Source organism: Podarcis vaucheri (assembly GCF_965113315.1).
Source record: "Podarcis vaucheri genome assembly, chromosome: 12".
NCBI lineage: Eukaryota > Metazoa > Chordata > Lepidosauria > Squamata > Lacertidae > Podarcis > Podarcis vaucheri.
In genome coordinates this window covers 54,555,347-54,573,579 of record NC_138750.1, presented here as the reverse complement: position 1 = coordinate 54,573,579, position 18,233 = coordinate 54,555,347, and the positions used below count along the sequence as shown (strand labels likewise).

Below are 18,233 nucleotides of genomic sequence, written 5' to 3'. Positions count from 1 at the left end.
GTGCACGGAAACGCCATTTACCTTCCCGCCAGAGCGGTACCTATTTATCTACTTGCCCTTTGGTGTGCTTTCGAACTGCTTGGTTGGCAGGAGCAGGGACCGAGCGACGGGAGCTCACCCCGTCGCAGGCATTCGAACCGCCGACCTTCTGATCGGCAAGTCCTAGGCTCTGCGGTTTAACCCACAGCGCAACCCGCGTCCCGTTGTCCTATCTTAAGATGCTACTTAACAACACTGCACCAACCCTTCCACTTATCAATGGTTGCTTTTGGAAGTGTATGGACTAAACCCTTCAGGGAAGCAAAAATTACTTTACGATCTTTCCGAACCACAGATTTTCCTTCTTCTGCAGCAGTCTGACCTGCTTCCCCTGGTCAAGCGATGATCTGAGCCAATGTGATAAGGGAGAATGATTTGTGGCAACTGCTTCCTGTGTGATGCTATCGAGCAGTGAGCCGCAGCTTATCAGGCAGCAAGCTCTGAGCTCATTTATAAGTTATGCCCGTCGATTCATTTGCACAAATAGCTGCTCACACTTGTGGCCGATGCCTCACATAGGAATTGCAGTTGGCTCCAGGAGCTCTGTACTGATGGAAAGGGAGAACGAAGAGAAGAGAACAGAAACCTTGGGTATCTACCTCAAGCTGTCTGTAACGGAAGCTACATGCCAACAAATTTCCCTGCAATGCCCTCTGTCCTTTTTTAAAAGATTTGTTTTCCCTTGTTTACTTTTCCTTTTTTTCTCTTTGCATAACTTCCAAAGAGGATTCAGTCAGTGGCTACTGATTATATTAGGCTTCCTCAAACTCAGCCCTCCAGATGTTTTTGGCCTGCATCTCCCATGATCCCTAGCTAGCGGGACCAGTGGTAAGGGATCATGGGAATTGTAGTCTCAAAATGTCTGGAGGGCCAACTTTGAGGAAGCCTGGATTACATGGACCATAGCATAGTGGCAAAGTATCTGACTTGAACGCAGAAGGTCCCGGGATCAATCCCTGACTATTATTTTTATTTATTTAATTAAATAATAACGTGTGCAGAGGCAGGTGACCAAGATGATCAAAGTTCCGGAAACCAAGCCGTATGAGGAACGGTTGAAGGAGCTGGGCATATTTAGCATGGAAAAGAGGAGACCGAGAGGGAGATATGGTAGCAATCTTCAAATATCTGACGGGCTGTCACACGAAGGATGGAGCAAGCTTGTTTTCTCCTGCTCTGGAGGCAGGAGAACCGATGGCTTTCGAACCAACGACTTCCAAACCAACGGCTTCAAGTTACAAGAAAGGAGATTTTGACTAAACGTCAGGAAGAACTTTCTGACCGCAAGAGCTGTTTGGCAGTGGAACGGTCCTCCCTTGGGAGGTGGTGAACTCTCCTTCCTTGGAGGTTTTTAAGCAGAAGATGGATGGCCATCTGCCATGGATAATTTAGTTGGGATTCCTGCATTGCAGTTGGGTAGGATAAACAAGCTTTGGGGGTCCCTTTCAACTCTACGATCCTATCATCATTAAATGTTCATCCCACCTATCTTCCTCCCATTCTCATTGTCCATCTTTTCCTGAGGGCTCAGTCTGCGTCACTTCCCAAAAGGAGAGGGCAAACTCAGGGTAGCTCAGTGGCAGATAATCTGCTTTGCGACCAGGAGGTTCACAGGTTCGATTCCCAGCACCTCCAGGTAGGGCTGGGAAAAAGATTCCCTGCCCAAAACCCTGAGAAACTGCTACCAGTCAGTGTAGACAGTACTAAGCTAGATAGGCCAATGTTTTGACTGACCTACAGTGTGTTGGACTGCTTCATGGGCTCCTAGGAATTGTTTCTCTTCTATTAGTTATAGTCCTCCACTTTCAGTTATTGTTAGAAGCATACCCTAATACAATACTGGCCAGGGGAGAAAGCCCTCAATACATTTCAGACGTCTTCCAAAGCCTTTGGCTGACAGTAAGCAAAAACTTGAGTAATCAAGGGATAAGGGACAAGATACAATGCCTGTGTATGTGTGAACAGGTGTGCTGGGAAGGCAGAATGAAAACAGCCACTCTAAAAGCAGGGCCATTATCACCCTGGCTAAGTGTGTTTTTCTGCTCCAGTAGGCAGCTCCGAATGACTAAGTTCTCCTTTTCTGCAGCACATGGCTCTCGGAAGAACACGCTGCTCTCCACGTAATTGTACAGAACATTTCTCAGGGCACGCCAGAAATTATCGAGCATTTACTGTGTGAAAACACCCAGAAGCTCCTTAGCTTCCTGGATTTCACAACTGCGAAGAAAAGCAGGCCTTTAACGTTTGCTCTTATATGTAGATACACCAAATTAAAGGAGTTGAAAAGATGGGATTTAACAGGCCTGCAGTCATGTAGAATAAAACTGCTCCTTGTTGCTGAAAAGATGGGAGTATTCCTTCCTTCCTCTATCCCAACCCTCTCTGGTCCCCAGTCTCCAGGTGTTTTGCGAACTTTCTGCTGGTTTTCGGGCATGGGATAATTTGATGGGGCAGGCTAGTAAACTAATTGCAGCTACTTTAGTATAAGGTTCCCCGGTTACGTGGCAAATTGGGCTTTTTGAGCACTTGTGCTTCCAAGGGCGGGGAGAGGCCAGCCAACAGGAAGTGATGTCATAAAGCAGCGCCGGATTTAAGGCGATGCGGGCGGTTCCCCTGCATAGGGTGCTGAGCTGAAGGGGAGCAAAATAATAGTCAATAGTAATTATTGTAAAAATGAGAAATATCGAAGGGGGTGGACCAAATTTTGTCCTTAGAATCATAGAATCATAGAAGAGTTGGAAGAGACCACAAGGGCCATTGAGTCCAACCCCCTGCCAAGCAGGAAACACCATCAGAGCACTCCTGACATATGGTTGTCAAGCCTCTGCTTAAAGACCTCCAAAGTAGGAGACTCCACCACACTCCTTGGCAGCAAATTCCACTGTCGAACAGCTCTTACTGTCAGGAAGTTCTTCCTAATGTTTAGGTGGAATCTTCTTTCTTGTAGTTTGGATCCATTGCTCCGTGTCCGCTTCTCCGGAGCAGCAGAAAACAACCTTTCTCCCTCCTCTATGTGACATCCTTTTATATATTTGAACATGGCTATCATATCACCCCTTAACCTCCTCTTCTCCAGGCTAAACATGCCCAGCTCCCTTAGCCGTTCCTCATAAGGCATCGTTTCCAGGCCTTTGACCATTTTGGTTGCCCTCCTCTGGACACGTTCCAGTTTGTCAGTGTCCTTCTTGAACTGTGGTGCCCAGAACTGGACACAGTACTCGACAGTGGAATTTGCTGCCAAGGAGTGTGGTGGAGTCTCCTACTTTCGAGGTCTTTAAGCAGAGGCTTGACAACCATATGTCAGGAGTGCTCTGATGGTGTTTCCTGCTTGGCAGGGGGTTGGACTCGATGGCCCTTGTGGTCTTTTCCAACTCTATGATTCTATGATTCTAGGTGAGGTCTGACCAGAGCAGAATACAGTGGCACTATTACTTCCCTTGATCTAGATGCTATACTCCTATTGATGCAGCCCAGAATTGCATTGGCTTTTTTAGCTGCCGCGTCACACTGTTGGTCCTTGCTCAAAGCCTGTTAGCAAAGTACGCCCCTGTATAGAGGGGAGGAGTTTGGGTCATTTATTAAGAGGGATAAGGAAACCGTGGCTCTTTCAGACTTGCTTGACTACAACTCCCATGATCCCTGCCCACTGGCCATGCTGCATAGGGCTGATGGGAGTTGGAGTCCAGCAACATCTGGAGGCTTGCATGTTCTCCCTGCCCCCCCCCCCATTCTCATGGGATCCCTTTTAGAGGAGGGTACGCCAAGCAGGAGTGGCAACAATAGATGCTGGCGTTAGATTACTCGCCGTCATCATAATTTATTCCCATTTATAGAAGCAATTCATATACTAGGTGCGCTACACGAATAAAAAAACCACCTATCGCAGCAATCCATAAATTAAAGGCGACCAAGAAATACGCAGCAGTGCAAAGCTTGAAATGGGGGGGGGGGGAATAATGGCAGGAGGTGTGGGGGAAATAAAGGACATTATACCGGTCAAAAGATGAGAAGCAAAGACCCATCTCACCACCACACCCTACGAGACTGGGAAGAGGAAGGGAAGTCTAAGAGTGGTAATGCCAACTGGAGAAATTTCTGGTTTCTGTAGGAGCAGGAGGAGAAAAAGACTCCGAGAGGGAGATCTTGTAGCATGGCTGATCTGCTAACTGCCGAACAGCAATTTAGAAGGCTGAGCAAGGCAAAGAAATGACAAGGAACATAAACTAAATTAGGAAGATTTTTTTTAAAAAAAAGGGGGACGTGCGGGGTGGGGGGGTTGAGAGCAACATCGCTGGCTAACAGATGCAATGCAGAAATAGGAAATGAATGAATTGCAGAAAAAAGCAGGGCGGGGGAAGAGAACGCTTAAGCCCTAGGAAGATAAGAGAAACTGCAGGAACAGAGGGAACTACCTTATACAGAGTTAGACCAATGGTCCATCGAGCTCACTATTGCCTACACGGACTGGCAGAGGCTCTGCCAGGTTTCAGGCAGAGGACATTCCCAGCCTTACCTGGAGAAGCCGGGGACTGAACCTGGCACCTTCTGCTTGCAAAGCAGGTGATCAACCGCTCAGCCACAGCTCTTCCTCAGATGTCAGCAGGAACAGGCTGAGACTACAACCCTAAACACTCTTATCTAGGAATAATTCTTCTTAAAGTCATTGTGGCTTATTTCTGAGTGGACACGTATAGCTGTAGTCTCCAGCTGAGATGGGGTTTGTGTGTGTGTATTTGGAAATTAACTAACTGTGAATGTAATGAACGGAATTGTCAAGTTGCAGTTAATATAGTAAGAATTGTAGATCTCAGCTGGCTGGTATTTTTTTGTTTGTCTTTTGTTCTTTAAATTATTAGCAAATAAAAAAGTATTTTAAAAGATTTTTTTCTTTTCTTTTGAAAACCAGTCCATTTCAATGGATACTACCAGGGCTTTTTTTTCCTCGCCAGAACTCAGTGCTGGCACCTCTCAGGTGGGCGCCATTGCCATTATAAGAGAACAAAGGAGGTGTTCATGTTGAGTTCCAGCACCTCTTTTTCTAGAAAAATAAGGCCCGTAGAGTTAAAGCTATGGTTTTCCCAGTGGTGATGTATGGAAGTGAGAGCTGGACCATAAAGAAGACTGATCGCCAAAGAATTGATGCTTTTGAATTATGGTGCTGGAGGAGACTCTTGAGAGTCCCATGGACTGCAAGAAGATCAAACCGATCCATTCTCAAGGAAATCAGCCCTGAGTGCTCACTGGAAGGACAGATCATGAAGCTGAGGCTCCAATACTTTGGCTACCTCATGAGAAGAGAAGACTCCCTGGAAAAGACCCTGATGTTGGGAAAGATGAAGGGCACAAGGAGAAGGGAACGACAGAGGACAAGATGGTTAGACGGTGTTCTCAAAGCTACCAACATGGCTTTGACCAAACTGCGGGAGGCAGCGGAAGACAGGAGTGCCTGGCGTGTTCTGGTCCAGGGGGTCACAAAGAGTCGGACATGCCTAAACAACAACAGCACTGGATAAAAAAGTGTTTCAGCCACTCTGAAAACTCAAGTGGTTGTGTAGGGTGGATGGCAAAATTTGCATTCATTGCCCCGCCCCTTTTGCCTCTGGCCCCGCCCAGCGCTGACACGTGGCCCTGCAGATGAAAAGAGGGAGGAGCCTCCCCGACCTGGGCATGGGGCTTCCAGCTGCTATAAACAAAGCTCCCAGCCTGAGCGACTTCATGGCTGAAGCTCCAAGCTCCATGGACTGGAGGGCAAGGGCGCACATGTAAGGAGGAGCGAGGAGTGTGCTGCTGCTCCCTGGTTCTGCCTGTGCCCTCTCACCTGTCGTAGCAGTTGAAGTCATCAAGCCAGCACCCTTTCTTCACCAGTTCGATGGAGCCGGAGTTGTTTCTCCAGGATGCGTAGCAATGGAGGCGTTTGTCCTTCTCCCCTTCACAGCGCTCCACCCCGCTCTGGTTGGTCTTTTCCAGCTCCCAGTTGGCATTGTAATAGATGCATTCCCGGGTCTCGGCCTCACCGTGGCCTGGCCCTGCAGGGGAGGAAAATAATAATAAATAATATTTTTTTATTTATACCCTGCCCTTCCCGGTTCAGGAAATTTAAAACACTTAATTGATGCTACCAAAAAACACTTGCCGGTATAAAACGTAAATAACAATAAAATCAAGAATCAAAAATCCATCCAATAAAAACATTAGATGATCCACCAAGGCTAGCTGGCTAAATTAGTCCCACTTGGGCCAGTGAGGAGACCAGGGGAGAACCAGCTGTGGGATCCCAGAGTAGACAATCTTCACAAAAAGGGAAGGGGGAGAGAAGGAAGGGGAACAAAAGATCAGGCCAGGTTCAAATTGAAAGCCAGGTGGAATAGCTCTGTCTTACAGGCCCTGCGGAAGGGAGTTAAATCCTGCAGGGCCTTGGTGTCGTGGGACAGAGCATTCCACCAGGTCGGAGCCTGGTGGAGGATAATCTAACTTCCTTAGGGCCCAGGACCTAAGTTTACTATGATTATTCATGGACCTTAAGAAGCAAAATGGACGTCGTTTAATGACAACAGCGCCCGGGTATGTGCCTTCACTACCACATGCTTAGCAAGAGGGACAAGACAGCCATACCAGAACACTAAAGTTCGCTTCATCTGATGCATCATTTTTTGTAATCCTTGAACACTTACGGAATAATACATTTTCTACAGTGCTGCTTGGCTATTGTTTCAGCTCTGCTATAAGCCATGGCTAGTTGGCTGCCCCCATCGTACCCAACACCACACAAGGAGCCAGTGACAGAGAGGAGGACGTTTAAGTTCTGCCTCCAGGTCAGGCATAGGCAAACTTGGCCCTCCAGATGTTGGGGACTACAACTCCCATCATCCCTAGCTAACAGGACCAGTGGTAAGGGATGATGGGAACTGTAGTCCCAAACATCGGGAGTGCCGGAGTTTGCCTATGTCTGCTCCAGGTCCTCTGGGGTGCTAGGGTTTTTTTAAAGGTATGAAGGCTTCCCAAATGGCTTACTGAGAAGGAAAATGTACATGCAATATTCTGCCCAACCAAAGTGTGATGAAGCCTAAGGGGTTTAACTATTGACACCACCAACTCCTCCCCACCTACCACAGCTTCCTACTACAGAGGAAACATGATGAGGCGCTATAAGTTTCAGAAATAAATAGCATGAGCCTCTTCCGTACGTATTTAATAAGGTGTCCTTTGCACAAACTGCACATACAACGTTCACCAAAACAGAAGATTCTGCTCGCCAGCGGTTTCACGGCAGCCAAACAAACAGACACACTGCGTTGTTTTTTCAATCTGAAGAAAAACAGGGATGCAAAACCTCAACACTTATCTCAAACCTAGAAACACGCACAAACCTTACAGTTCCAACAACGCACAAATGTTGAAAGCTGCAGCGCACACACAGAGGCCACCCACCATTTCTCCTCCTCTGTTCACAAAAAAACAACTGCAAATGATTAAGCAAAAAGTAGGTAGTATAGAAATACGCATACTCCACCACTGCTCTTCCTTACCACTAATATTAAATTAAAAGCCAAGATGCTCAAATTAGGGATTGCATTGTTTTCCAGGCTAGCTACAAAGAATGCACTTCGTTGAGAGCATGGACTAGGATTGGCTGAGTGCTGCAGAGACCCGATTGACAAAAATGTTTGCAGAGCTTATCCAATTTCAAATAGATGCGGGTCAAGAAAGAGCGTGTGGCTTTGAAATTCCTGGGTTGTTGTTTTTTAATTGCTTGGCATTCTCCTTGGGAGGGCTGCTCCCATTGTGATTTTTAAAGAAAAGTTTAATATAGCAACATTCAAACTGGTCCGCGGTCCATCTAGCGAACCCATGTTGCCAAATCCCGATTCAGAACTGTAATAAGAAACTGCATATTTATGATGCAAGTTCAATGGGGCTGTAATATTCCCTGGCAAACGGTATCCATTATGCTGTGCTATTTGGGGGGATGTACAGCAACAGCTACAGCTTCCTTAATCAGACATCTGGCAACCGTGGTATTATCCCACTTTGTCCTTCAGTCAAAAGGAGAGGCCACCCTGCTGTCAGATGTTCAGGAGTCGGGGTATCAGGTCAAAGCTCCCGTGTGCTTGGGAAGCCATGCAAAAGACTGCTGGAGATTTAGGAGCAGAGAATGCTGCCTTCTGCTGAGTGAGACCAATGTGCATCCAAGTTCAGTATTCTATGCTGACTAACAGTGGCTCTCCAGGGTTTTCAAGGCAGATAATATAGGTGCCTGGAATTGACCCCGAGACCTTCTGCATGCAAATGCAGGCAAAATGCAGGCAACATACTCTGCCACTGAAATGCAAGCTTTAAAAATGTGTTCAATGTCAGAAAAAAGCTGCAGCAGGGTCAGAATCTACAGGCAATGCTTCACCACCCCTTCAGTCAATACAGCAGCCTTCCCCCCCCCCAATCATGGGGAAATCCTTTTCTCTGAGTCGGAGGATGTTCATTAGATCTATATATAAACCTGAGCTAAAATTCAGAATCCTGAGCCACGAAACCCCAAGTGTGCTGTCAAGGGAGGCAGAACCCTGCAGCCCGTGAAAACTACACAAATTTGCATCTATCTCCTTGCCTTGCATTATTTATTCTCTTGCAGCTCATCATAGGGAAAGTAGAGAGAGCTTTCCAAGGCGCTAATGTACCGTTCCAGCCTCTGACAACCTTCCTGTTTTCTGCATTTTTCCAAGGCACAGCCTCCACCCAGGGCTGGCAGAAAGCAGATCAGGATCTTTTGGTAGGTAAATCAGCTAAGTAGTCTATAACTCCCAATTTTGGAATGCTAGCAACAACAACAAGGAGAAGGCTTTGGTCTCACACACTTAAACTTGCCTGATCCATGAGCAAGTTGTATATCTCTGAGCCTCGGTGTTCACAAACTGTGAAACAGGGCCTTTCAACTGAGACTATGGACACAAATTTGCTCTCGTTAAAACTGGCTGACCATCATAGATTCTGCTAGGGCTTCCCCAGCCCCTCTGTCTCGCAGGGACTCAGATGCAAGCTTGTACCTATGTATTCAGTTAACCCTGGCATATGATGCTCATGGTTTGCAGTAGCTAAAGCTGGCCATGAGGAAGTGACGGGTGAAGGCACCAGCTGGTGTCTGAAAGGTGCAGCAAGACTTTTTTTTTTTAATAAGCTGGCCCTATCGGAAGCACAGCACCGTTTGGGCTCTGCGTCAGGATGCACCATGTCCTGGGCCAGCACTGGTAGCAGGGAAATGGCTCCAGGGTTGTGGGTTCAGACCCCACATTGGGCAAAAGATTCCTGCATTGCAAAGGGGTTGGAATGACCCTTGTGGTCCCTCCACCAACCTGACAATTCTGTGATACTATCGCCATGTCAGCGTGAGCAAGGATGCCATCAGCATCCTACCCAAAAATAGTACAAAAGGTTTTTTACAAAGGTAACGATATCTTTGCTGTTGACAAGAGTCTCCTCTATCTTTGTATGTTGCTATTTCACGAAGCACATAATTAACTGGGATTTATTTATTTACTTGCATATCCAAGGTTTTAACACGCTTTCTTTCAGAAAGGGTGCACCTCTCAGAAAACGGTTAAGGATAATTTTCTTTTAATCGTTTTGTGCCTTAAGTTCCCGCACACAGGGTGGTTTTGTGGCAAGCTTTGCCCTCTATAGCAAAACTACTTTCTCCCTCCCCTTTTCAGCTTCATTCATTCATTCATTTTATATACCGCCCTATACCCAGAGGTCTCAGGGCGGTTCACAGAACAAAATCAAAATATAAAACCACAAAATATATAATCAAAATAAAAAAAACAACCCAACCCTCCCCCCCAAAACCCCACATTTTAAAAGGGCATAGAATGAGATAAAAGCAATTGGAGACAATGAAATTATTTAAAAGGAATAAGGCCTTTATTACATTTCTTTTTCCCAAGCTGCTAATAAAAGGCAGGCCTTGAGATGCAGAGAATGTGTTTAAAAGGACACATTATGACTAGCTCACACTGGTGGGAGGATGAAGTGAAGATTCTATTTCTTTGAACAATCTCAATACTTTTTTTATTAAAAGGGCTTGCTGCTTCTTTTTTTACGAAGTATTCCCAACCACCACCAAACAACAAAGGATTTAGGATACTGTATTCAGTTGCTGAACATGGCTTAAGCCAAGAAAGAGAGACCACCAAGTGAGGAGTGCGGGGAAAAGCTTCCATGTGACATTATGGCGGCCTGCTAAAGTATGCAATGCTTTTGGACTGGGAAGTCTGGGGTTCCAGTCTCCATTCTGCAAGGAAACTCATTGAGCAGCCTTTGGAAAGCTTCTTTCAGCTTTGGGGAGCTTTTCACCACATCTTGTTCTGCAGATCAGAGGTGAGACACATGAAAGAGCCATCACCAAATGAACAGGAGGTGAGGGTCGCAAAAACACACTTGAAGTCAAATATGGCAAATCCAAACTTCTGGTTAAGTCATTGGGAAAGTAAAAGGGGATTCCATGTTTTAGCACAGATTCCAATACAGGCTGAGGAAATAAGTTGTCATTTGTAGCAACATATCCGTGTAAGAATAAGATGAGGGACACAGGTGGTGGTAAGGCGGTGAACATCCCATTCCTGAACCACTAAGCCTTTTTTTTAACGTTCTCAGTTTTTGCCCCACTGCCATGAGGACCCAGCCAATGTTAGAAACTTAAGATCCGTAAGAGCTAGACGCCAAATGGCTCCTTAAACCAAGGTTGCAGTAACCAAAACGGAATGTCTAGTTGCCGTGTTGGGGCAAGACATATTTTTCAAATGACGGACTGACTGGGATTGGTTCTCAGTTAAACATCTGGCTAGTTCAGGTGAAAAACTTGAGCTGGGTTAAGAACTTTCAAGGGCTTAAAGAAGAAAAGTCACTTGATCCAGTGCCAGCCCACATGGATCTTGGTCTATTCCGACCTCTTTTTTCTTAATGTTGACACGGACCATTCATAACGTAGGGATATTGTCAGGTGGTGGTGTGGTTGCTCGAGAGCAAACAGGCAAAATCTGTCTTTTCCAGGCTTTATTCTTAGTGCAAACTATTTACAGTGAAGAGTGTTGCAAGTTCATGTCTGGCTCAGTCGCTAGCAGAATCTGGGAGTGGGCAGTCCTTGTACCTCCCCCAGCATAACAGTCGCGTGACCCCCATCCTTCTCCTCCCCTCTTTGCGCTGAAACCACTGCACAGAGTGGGCGCTGGCAAGGGGGTACTTCCCTCCCCTCCGCTTTGCTCTGGCTCCGTGTTGAGGCTCTCCCTAGCATCTCCTGGTCCCTGCACCTTCTCCCCACTGGAGGTGGGGCTTTCCTCCTCTCGCCTCTGAGCTGATGGCAGTTCCCTGACAGATATTCTTCACAACTGCGAGCAGGGCGGCTGGGTAAGTGAAGACAAGTGACAACAATTCACTATAACATCGTTCGCCGCTCCTGCTCAGGCAGCACAGAAAAAGCAAATTGGTTCCCGAAATTCATTCTGTCTATGCAGATAAAATATAACCGATTGAATCCTATAGGATGTGCAGTAGTCCATATCCAAGGATCCCCAGGCCTGCACCTCCAGATGGTGGAGATGTCATGCGCCATCCTGGCACCCAGGAATCTTTATTTGGTTGTAAGTGCCCAATAGTCAGGTGCAAAATGTGCCTGGCACCTGGCTAATTTTGAACACTGGATTCAACATGTGCTTGCTTTCAGTCTTCTTCCTTTTTTGGGTAAGAGGTTGAAGTTGCTAAATTCCCCATTTGAAGAATTCTTCCTTTTTGGATATGCTGGCACTGCACAAAACCACCTTCTGTTTGTGCATATATCGCTGTTGGAACTTAACAACACCAGGCGTCTTACAGCAATATTTCCCAAACTGTGAGTCACAACAGGCAAGTAAGCCGCAAGAAATAAAAGTCAATTAATTACTAATTAAGGGCCCCTGGGAGTCCAACCTGTGCCTCCCACGGGAGGTGGCACTGCGAGTGCCCTGCATCTCTGCGTGATGTGGTGTTCTGGATTCTGCCACACACATGTGCTTCTGATGCTTATATGCATTGGGTGCAACAGTCGCTCTCACAATGTGAAGACGCATCAGAATTTTTTTTAAAAAAGGTAAAGGACCCCTGACAGTTAAGTCCAGTTGCGAATGACTCTGGGGTGGCGGGACTCATCTCGCATTACTGGCCGAGGGAGCCAACATTTGTCCGCAAACAGTTTTTCCGGGTCATGTGGCCAGCATGACTAAGCCGCTTCTGGCAAAACCTGAGCAGCGCATGGAAACGCCGTTTACCTTCCCGCCAGAGCGGTACCTATTTATCTACTTGCACTTTGACACGCTTTCAAACTGCTAGGTTGGCAGAAGCAGGGACCGAACAATGGGAGCTCACCCTGTCTCGGGGATTTGAACCACCAACCTTCTGATCGGCAAGCCCTAGGCTCAGTGGTTTACACCACAGCACCACCCGCTTCAAAGGAGGCTGTCCATTGTATCCCTGTATGAATTGTCACGATAGTTTTACCTCCTTCAAATCAAACATGTGCCAAGATCAGTGTCTCATGGAGAAACATGGGCAACTGTTGCTCTCGGTTAGCCTTTGTGGCTGTGAGAGTTAAGTGCTCCTCATATCCAAAGTACAGTGGTACCTCGGGTTAAGAACTTAATTCGTTCCAGAGGTCCGTTCTTAACCTGAAACTGTTCTTAACCTGAAGCACCACTCTAGCTAATGGGGCCTCCCGCTGCTGCCGTGCCGCTGCTGCACGATTTCTGTTCTCATCCTGAAGCAAAGTTCTTAACCTGAGGTACTTTTTCTAGGTTAGCGGAGTCTGTAACCTGAAGCGTCTGTAACCCAAGGTACCACTGTACTCCCAGCCAAGGAAGTTCTTCTCCTACATAGAAGCAGTCATTGCTCTTCCCCTCTGGTTCTTGGGAGACAGCGTGGATTCGACCGTACCACCCCTCACCTGAACAGCCTCTTTCGATGCTTCTGACACATCCTGTGCCCCCCACCTCTGGGGCACCAAACCCCAGAAATCGCTGGTCCCCTTTCCTGGGTGTCAGCCCCCCAACACTCTGCCCCCACCACAACTCCTCAGAGCCCTGCCACTTCACCTCTCAGATGTTTGTGAAACATGCTGCCTTATGCGATCTGAGCAGGGGCGCCCCAGTTCAACAGCCATATGCAGAACCCCTAAAGAAATTCATCAGGGAAGAAGTTTCAGATCTGCTCTGAAATGTGCTGAGTCTACCAAGACTGACCCCCCTCCAGAGCTTCCCTATTGATCCTCCTTGACATTTTCAAATACCACAATTCCAAATTCAATTTGGTGGTAATTTGGTGGGGGGTGTGTGTGGAGGGATGATGTAATGCATGTAAGCAGGCAGGAAGGAGATGAAGTCCAGAAGGTCAAGTACCGGGCAAACTATGCCCCCCTAAGAATGAAGCTGTGCTTGTTTTGCTTTCTCTGCACCCTGTTCCACCTGAGAAATCAAAGCTCGAAAGCTGGCAGCCTTCTTGGCAGGTTGAAGCAGAGAAGGGAAATAAAACTGGACGATATGATCTCTGGGTTGCCAAGGCAGATTGTATAAAACGTTGCTATAAGACCTCCCAGGCAACATCAAGATCCACTGGGAAAATATTCCAGATACCATGGAAGAAAACTGCCTTATTGCAAGGGCCTTGGCAAAAGTTTTTGAAACCTTCGCAAACTACAGTGCCCAGAATTCTTTGAAGGAAAGAAGATGCTTAAAGCAAAATGTCAGAAACTCAGATATACCGTATTTTTCGCTCTATAGGACGCACTTTTTCCCTCCAAAAATTAAGGGGAAATGTGTGTGTGTGTCCTATGGAGCGAATGCAGGCTCCTTGGCTTCAGCGATAGCAAAGCGAAGCCTCCAAAGCGCAAAGGGAGAGCTCCCTCCGTCCTCCGAAGGCTTTGTGTTGCTTTTGCTGAAGCCTGGAGACCGAGAATGGTCGGTGCGCACCGACCCCTCTTGCTCTCCAGGCTTCAGGGATAGCCGCTTGAAGTCTTTGGAGCGCAGTGGGACCTCGCGCTGCTCTCCAAAGGCTTCGGGTTCCTTTTGCTGAAGCCGGGAGAGCAAGACTCTCCCGGCTTCAGCAGAGAGGGAGAGCTGTGCAGCGCCCCTTCAGCCAAGCGGGAGGAGAAATGGAAGGGGCTCCATTTCTCCTGCCGCTTCGCTGAAGGGGCGCTGAGCAGAGAGGGGGAGAATATTTTTTTCCTTGTTCTCCCCCTCTAAAAGAAGGTGCGTCCTATGGTTGGGTGCATCCTATAGAGCGAAAAATACGGTACATGCTGGTGTCAAATGGCACCTTAAATCTAGGTTGTGGTCGCCACAACAGAATGACTATTCGCCAAGGGCTTGGACTGGGTGACCCCAGGGTTCCATCCAATGCTACAATTCTATGATTCTATGATCTCAGCTACCATTGCTTGACTGTAGCTTGCTCTTACAACAATTCACTTGTCCCAGTATGCAAGAAGGAGAAACACACACACAGTGGAAATGGAATTTGTCATGAACTAAGGCCGGTTTTTAAACTGTGGTCATCAACATGGCGCCCAGAAATCTCATCATAATCACAATTGGACTCATGCCAGTAGCAAAATGCGCCTGGCGCCTGGCTAATTTCTAACACGGCTTTAAAGGTATAAGTGTACACACAGCCTAAGGCTCCGGGGAAGGCAGGATGAGGGCTTCTGACCACCACTACTAACCACAAACCCAGCAGATTACTGTTATTGTTGTTGTTATTTATTTTAAAGCCAGATGTACCATACTTGAAATGCCTAGGTGGAATCGTTGTTAGCACAGAGGCAATAAAAGCGTGCAACAGCTTTGTTAGCTGTTGCTACAGGGCCCACAAGCAACCCACTTTGGAGGGTGGGTGTACGGAACTTGCCCCTCACTCTCCATCTCAGCAGCAGCTAAAGGTTTCAAGAGTGAGAAAGACGCCGTTCTCCATTTCATTACTGTTTTGCTCCAAGTCACATATATTGGCTCTTCGTTGTCAAATGCCAAGGCTGCAGAGAGGAAACATAATCCAACAACTGAATGCAGACCCCCCCCCCAAGCATCAACAAAGGGAACTGTTTGTTGACATTTTTATTCTGCCCCCCCCCCGAGCTCAGGCCCAGGTGCCTGCTTTCCTTCAGACACCCCATTTCTCAGAACAGTCCTTTGAGGTAGGTTACGGGGAGAGGAGGATTAGGCCTAGAGAGCAGCCCAGGGCTAAGTGCTGATTGGGACATAGGTCTCGTCAGGTGCAGTTCAAGACAACAACAACAACAACAACAACAACAATAATAATAATAATTAATAATAATTTATTTGTACCCCGCCCATCTGGCTGGGTTTCCCCAGCCACTCTGGGTGGCTTCCAACAAAGACAAAAAATACACTAAAATGTCATTCATTAAAAACTTCCCTGAACAGGGCTGCCTTCAGATGTCTTCTGAATGTCAGGTAGTTGTTTATCGCTTTGACATCTGCTGGGAGGGCGTTCCACAGGGAAGGCGCCACTACCAAGAAGGCCCTCTGCCTGGTTTCCTGTAACTTGGCTTCTTGCAATGAGGGAACCACCAGAAGGCCCTCGGCGCTGGACCTCAGCGTCCGGGCAGAATGATGGGGGTGGAGACGCTCCTTTAGGTATTAGTCTAAAGCAGACTTATTATTATTATTATTATTATTATTATTATTATTATTATTTATACCCCGCCCTCCCCAGCCAAGACCGGGCTCAGGGCGGCTAACACCAGATATAAAAACAATTAATTAAAATGCAACTTTAAAAAAAAGATTAAAATACAACTTTAAAATGCAGCCTCATTTCAGTGGAAACTCAAATCAAAAACTTTTTTGGGAATGAAAACGTCAAATATTAGTGCTCTGATGGTGTTTCCTGCTTGGCAGGGGGTTGGACTCAATGGCCCTTGTAGTCTATTCCAACTTTATGACTCTATGATTCTAACCAAGGCCATCTATCCAGACTGGTCCTACATGGGCCAGAAAAAAGCCAGGGAAGTCCCCAAATAGGAGTTCCATCACAGAAGGAAAAAGGAAAGCATCTGTAGCAGGTGGCCACCTAAACTCTGCTCCAAAACCTTCAAGGAAAGAGAGTCTGCCGCCACCCAAGGGAGCCCGTTCCACTGACTTGTTAACAGCTCTTACTTCAGAAAGCTCTTCCTGATTGCTTAGTCAAAAATCTCCTTTTTTGTAACTTGGATCCATCAGCTCAGGGGTCCTGCCCTCCGGAGCTGGAGAAAGCAAGCTGGTTCCATCTTCTGTGTGAGAGCAGGAAGAGGTTTTTAAGCAGAGGTTGGGTGAACCACCTGTCCTGGATGCTATGGTGGAGATTCCTGAATTGCAGAGGGGGTTGGGCTAGATGACCCCCCCCCCGGAGTCCCTTCCAACTCTACAATTCTATGATCTACGTCAGGATCTGCTGCCCCCATGGATCCTGCCGCCTGAGGCAGCCTCGCCTCGCCTGGCCCAAGCGTTCTGTAGCTCCGTGTAGCTGTGAGCAATGTGCTCCTTCCACCAGGGGGCAGTGCAGCACTCTTGGCACATGGGGCTATGGAATGCTGTTTACAAACTCTTTCCTGTTTGCAGCAGAAGTGTTGATTAGGGGGCTCTTGACCTTAGCATGGGAGAAAGAAAGAAAGAAAGAAAGAAAGAAAGAAAGAAAGAAAGAAAGAAAGAATATAGATATAGAGCCGGGCCAGCTAGCTATAGGAGTATATTGTATTTTAAAAAGGGGTTTCAGAGTTTTTAGGGGGTTTTGAATGTCTTATGGAGATTGTTCTGTATGGGACAATGACAATAACAATGACAATAAAGATATTGTATTGTATTGTATCGTATCGTAATATGGTAAAGGTAAAGGGACCCCTGACCATTAGGTCCAGTCGTGGCCGACTCTGGGGTTGCGGTGCTCATCTCGCTTTATTGGCCAAGGGAGCCGGCGTACAGCTTCCGGGTCATGTGGCCAGCATGACTAAGCCGCTTCTGGCAAACCAGAGCAGTGCATGGAAATGCCCTTTACCTTCCCACCGGAGCGGAACCTATTTATCTACTTGCACTTTGACGTGTTTTTGAACTGCTAGGTTGGCAGGAGCAGGGACCGAGCAACGGGAGCTCACCCCGTCGCGGGGATTCGAACCACAAACCTTCTGATCAGCAAGTCCTAGGTTCTGTGGTTTAACCCACAGCGCCACCCACGTCCCTTTTATCGTAATATGGTAGGAGGATTGGATTCTAACTGTTGGCACTGCAAACTATCCAAAGGATGGTTTTCCCATATGTACTGGGAATGCCCAGAGGTAAAGGAATTCTGGAATAAAATCCTAAAGGTTATTAATGAGATTTTTAAAGTGAAGCTTTCAATAGACTTTGATCTCATGACAATGGGTATACTTGGAAACACAGCTAGAGAGAAAGGTGATCAGCTTACCTTCAAAGCTATAATATTAGCGGGAAAGGCAAACGATAGCTTTAGGTTGGAAAGAAAGAGGAAAATGGACAGTAGAGGCATGGAACAGTTATTTGTTTGAATTTATTCAGTCGGACATTGTTGCAGTCACGTCACAGGAGACAACGTGGAAGGTCAAGTCCACCACGATAAGGAACAGACGGAACCCCTATCTTCAATGGATAAAAACTACTGGAACAAAAGACGTTCGGTGGAAACTAAAGTGGCTGAGGATAATTGTTTGAACCCTTCCAATGGATATGAGGGAGGGAAAGGAAAAAATTGTATGGGGAATTTAAAAATTGGAAGGAGATAATAAAATGTATGTAAAAATCCCAAACTCAATATAGATAGATAGATAGATAGATGATAGATAGATAGATAGATAGATCGATAGATAGATAGATATAGATAGATGATAGATAGATATAGATGATAGATAGATAGATGATAGATAGATAGATAGATAGATAGATGATAGAGATATATAGATATATATATAGAGAGAGAGAGAGAACAAAGCATGTCCTCTCGTTTTCGAAGTTTCCCTTCATTCAAAACACTTGAATCTCCTGGGAACCGTTTAATAATTTGTAGCACCGGAGAGCACCTTTCCTTAATCTGCTTTCCTTTCAAGATGGCAATTTCGCCATCGTAAAAGTGGCTTTAAATCACCCCATGGGCTTTTTTCTTTTCTTTCTCGACCC

General features: G+C 46.6%; 1 protein-coding gene across 2 annotated transcripts in view; it reads right to left on the bottom strand.

Moving 5' to 3' along the window:
- Nucleotides 1-18,233, bottom strand: part of ACVR2B (activin A receptor type 2B) — a 137,637-nt gene that overhangs the window by 35,636 nt on the left and 83,768 nt on the right. For both annotated transcript variants that reach the window (XM_082192479.1, XM_082192478.1), the window contains exon 2: nt 5,858-6,065. In XM_082192479.1, the coding sequence (XP_082048605.1) occupies nt 5,858-6,065 (208 nt within the window). The remainder of the gene's footprint in view (nt 1-5,857; nt 6,066-18,233) is intronic.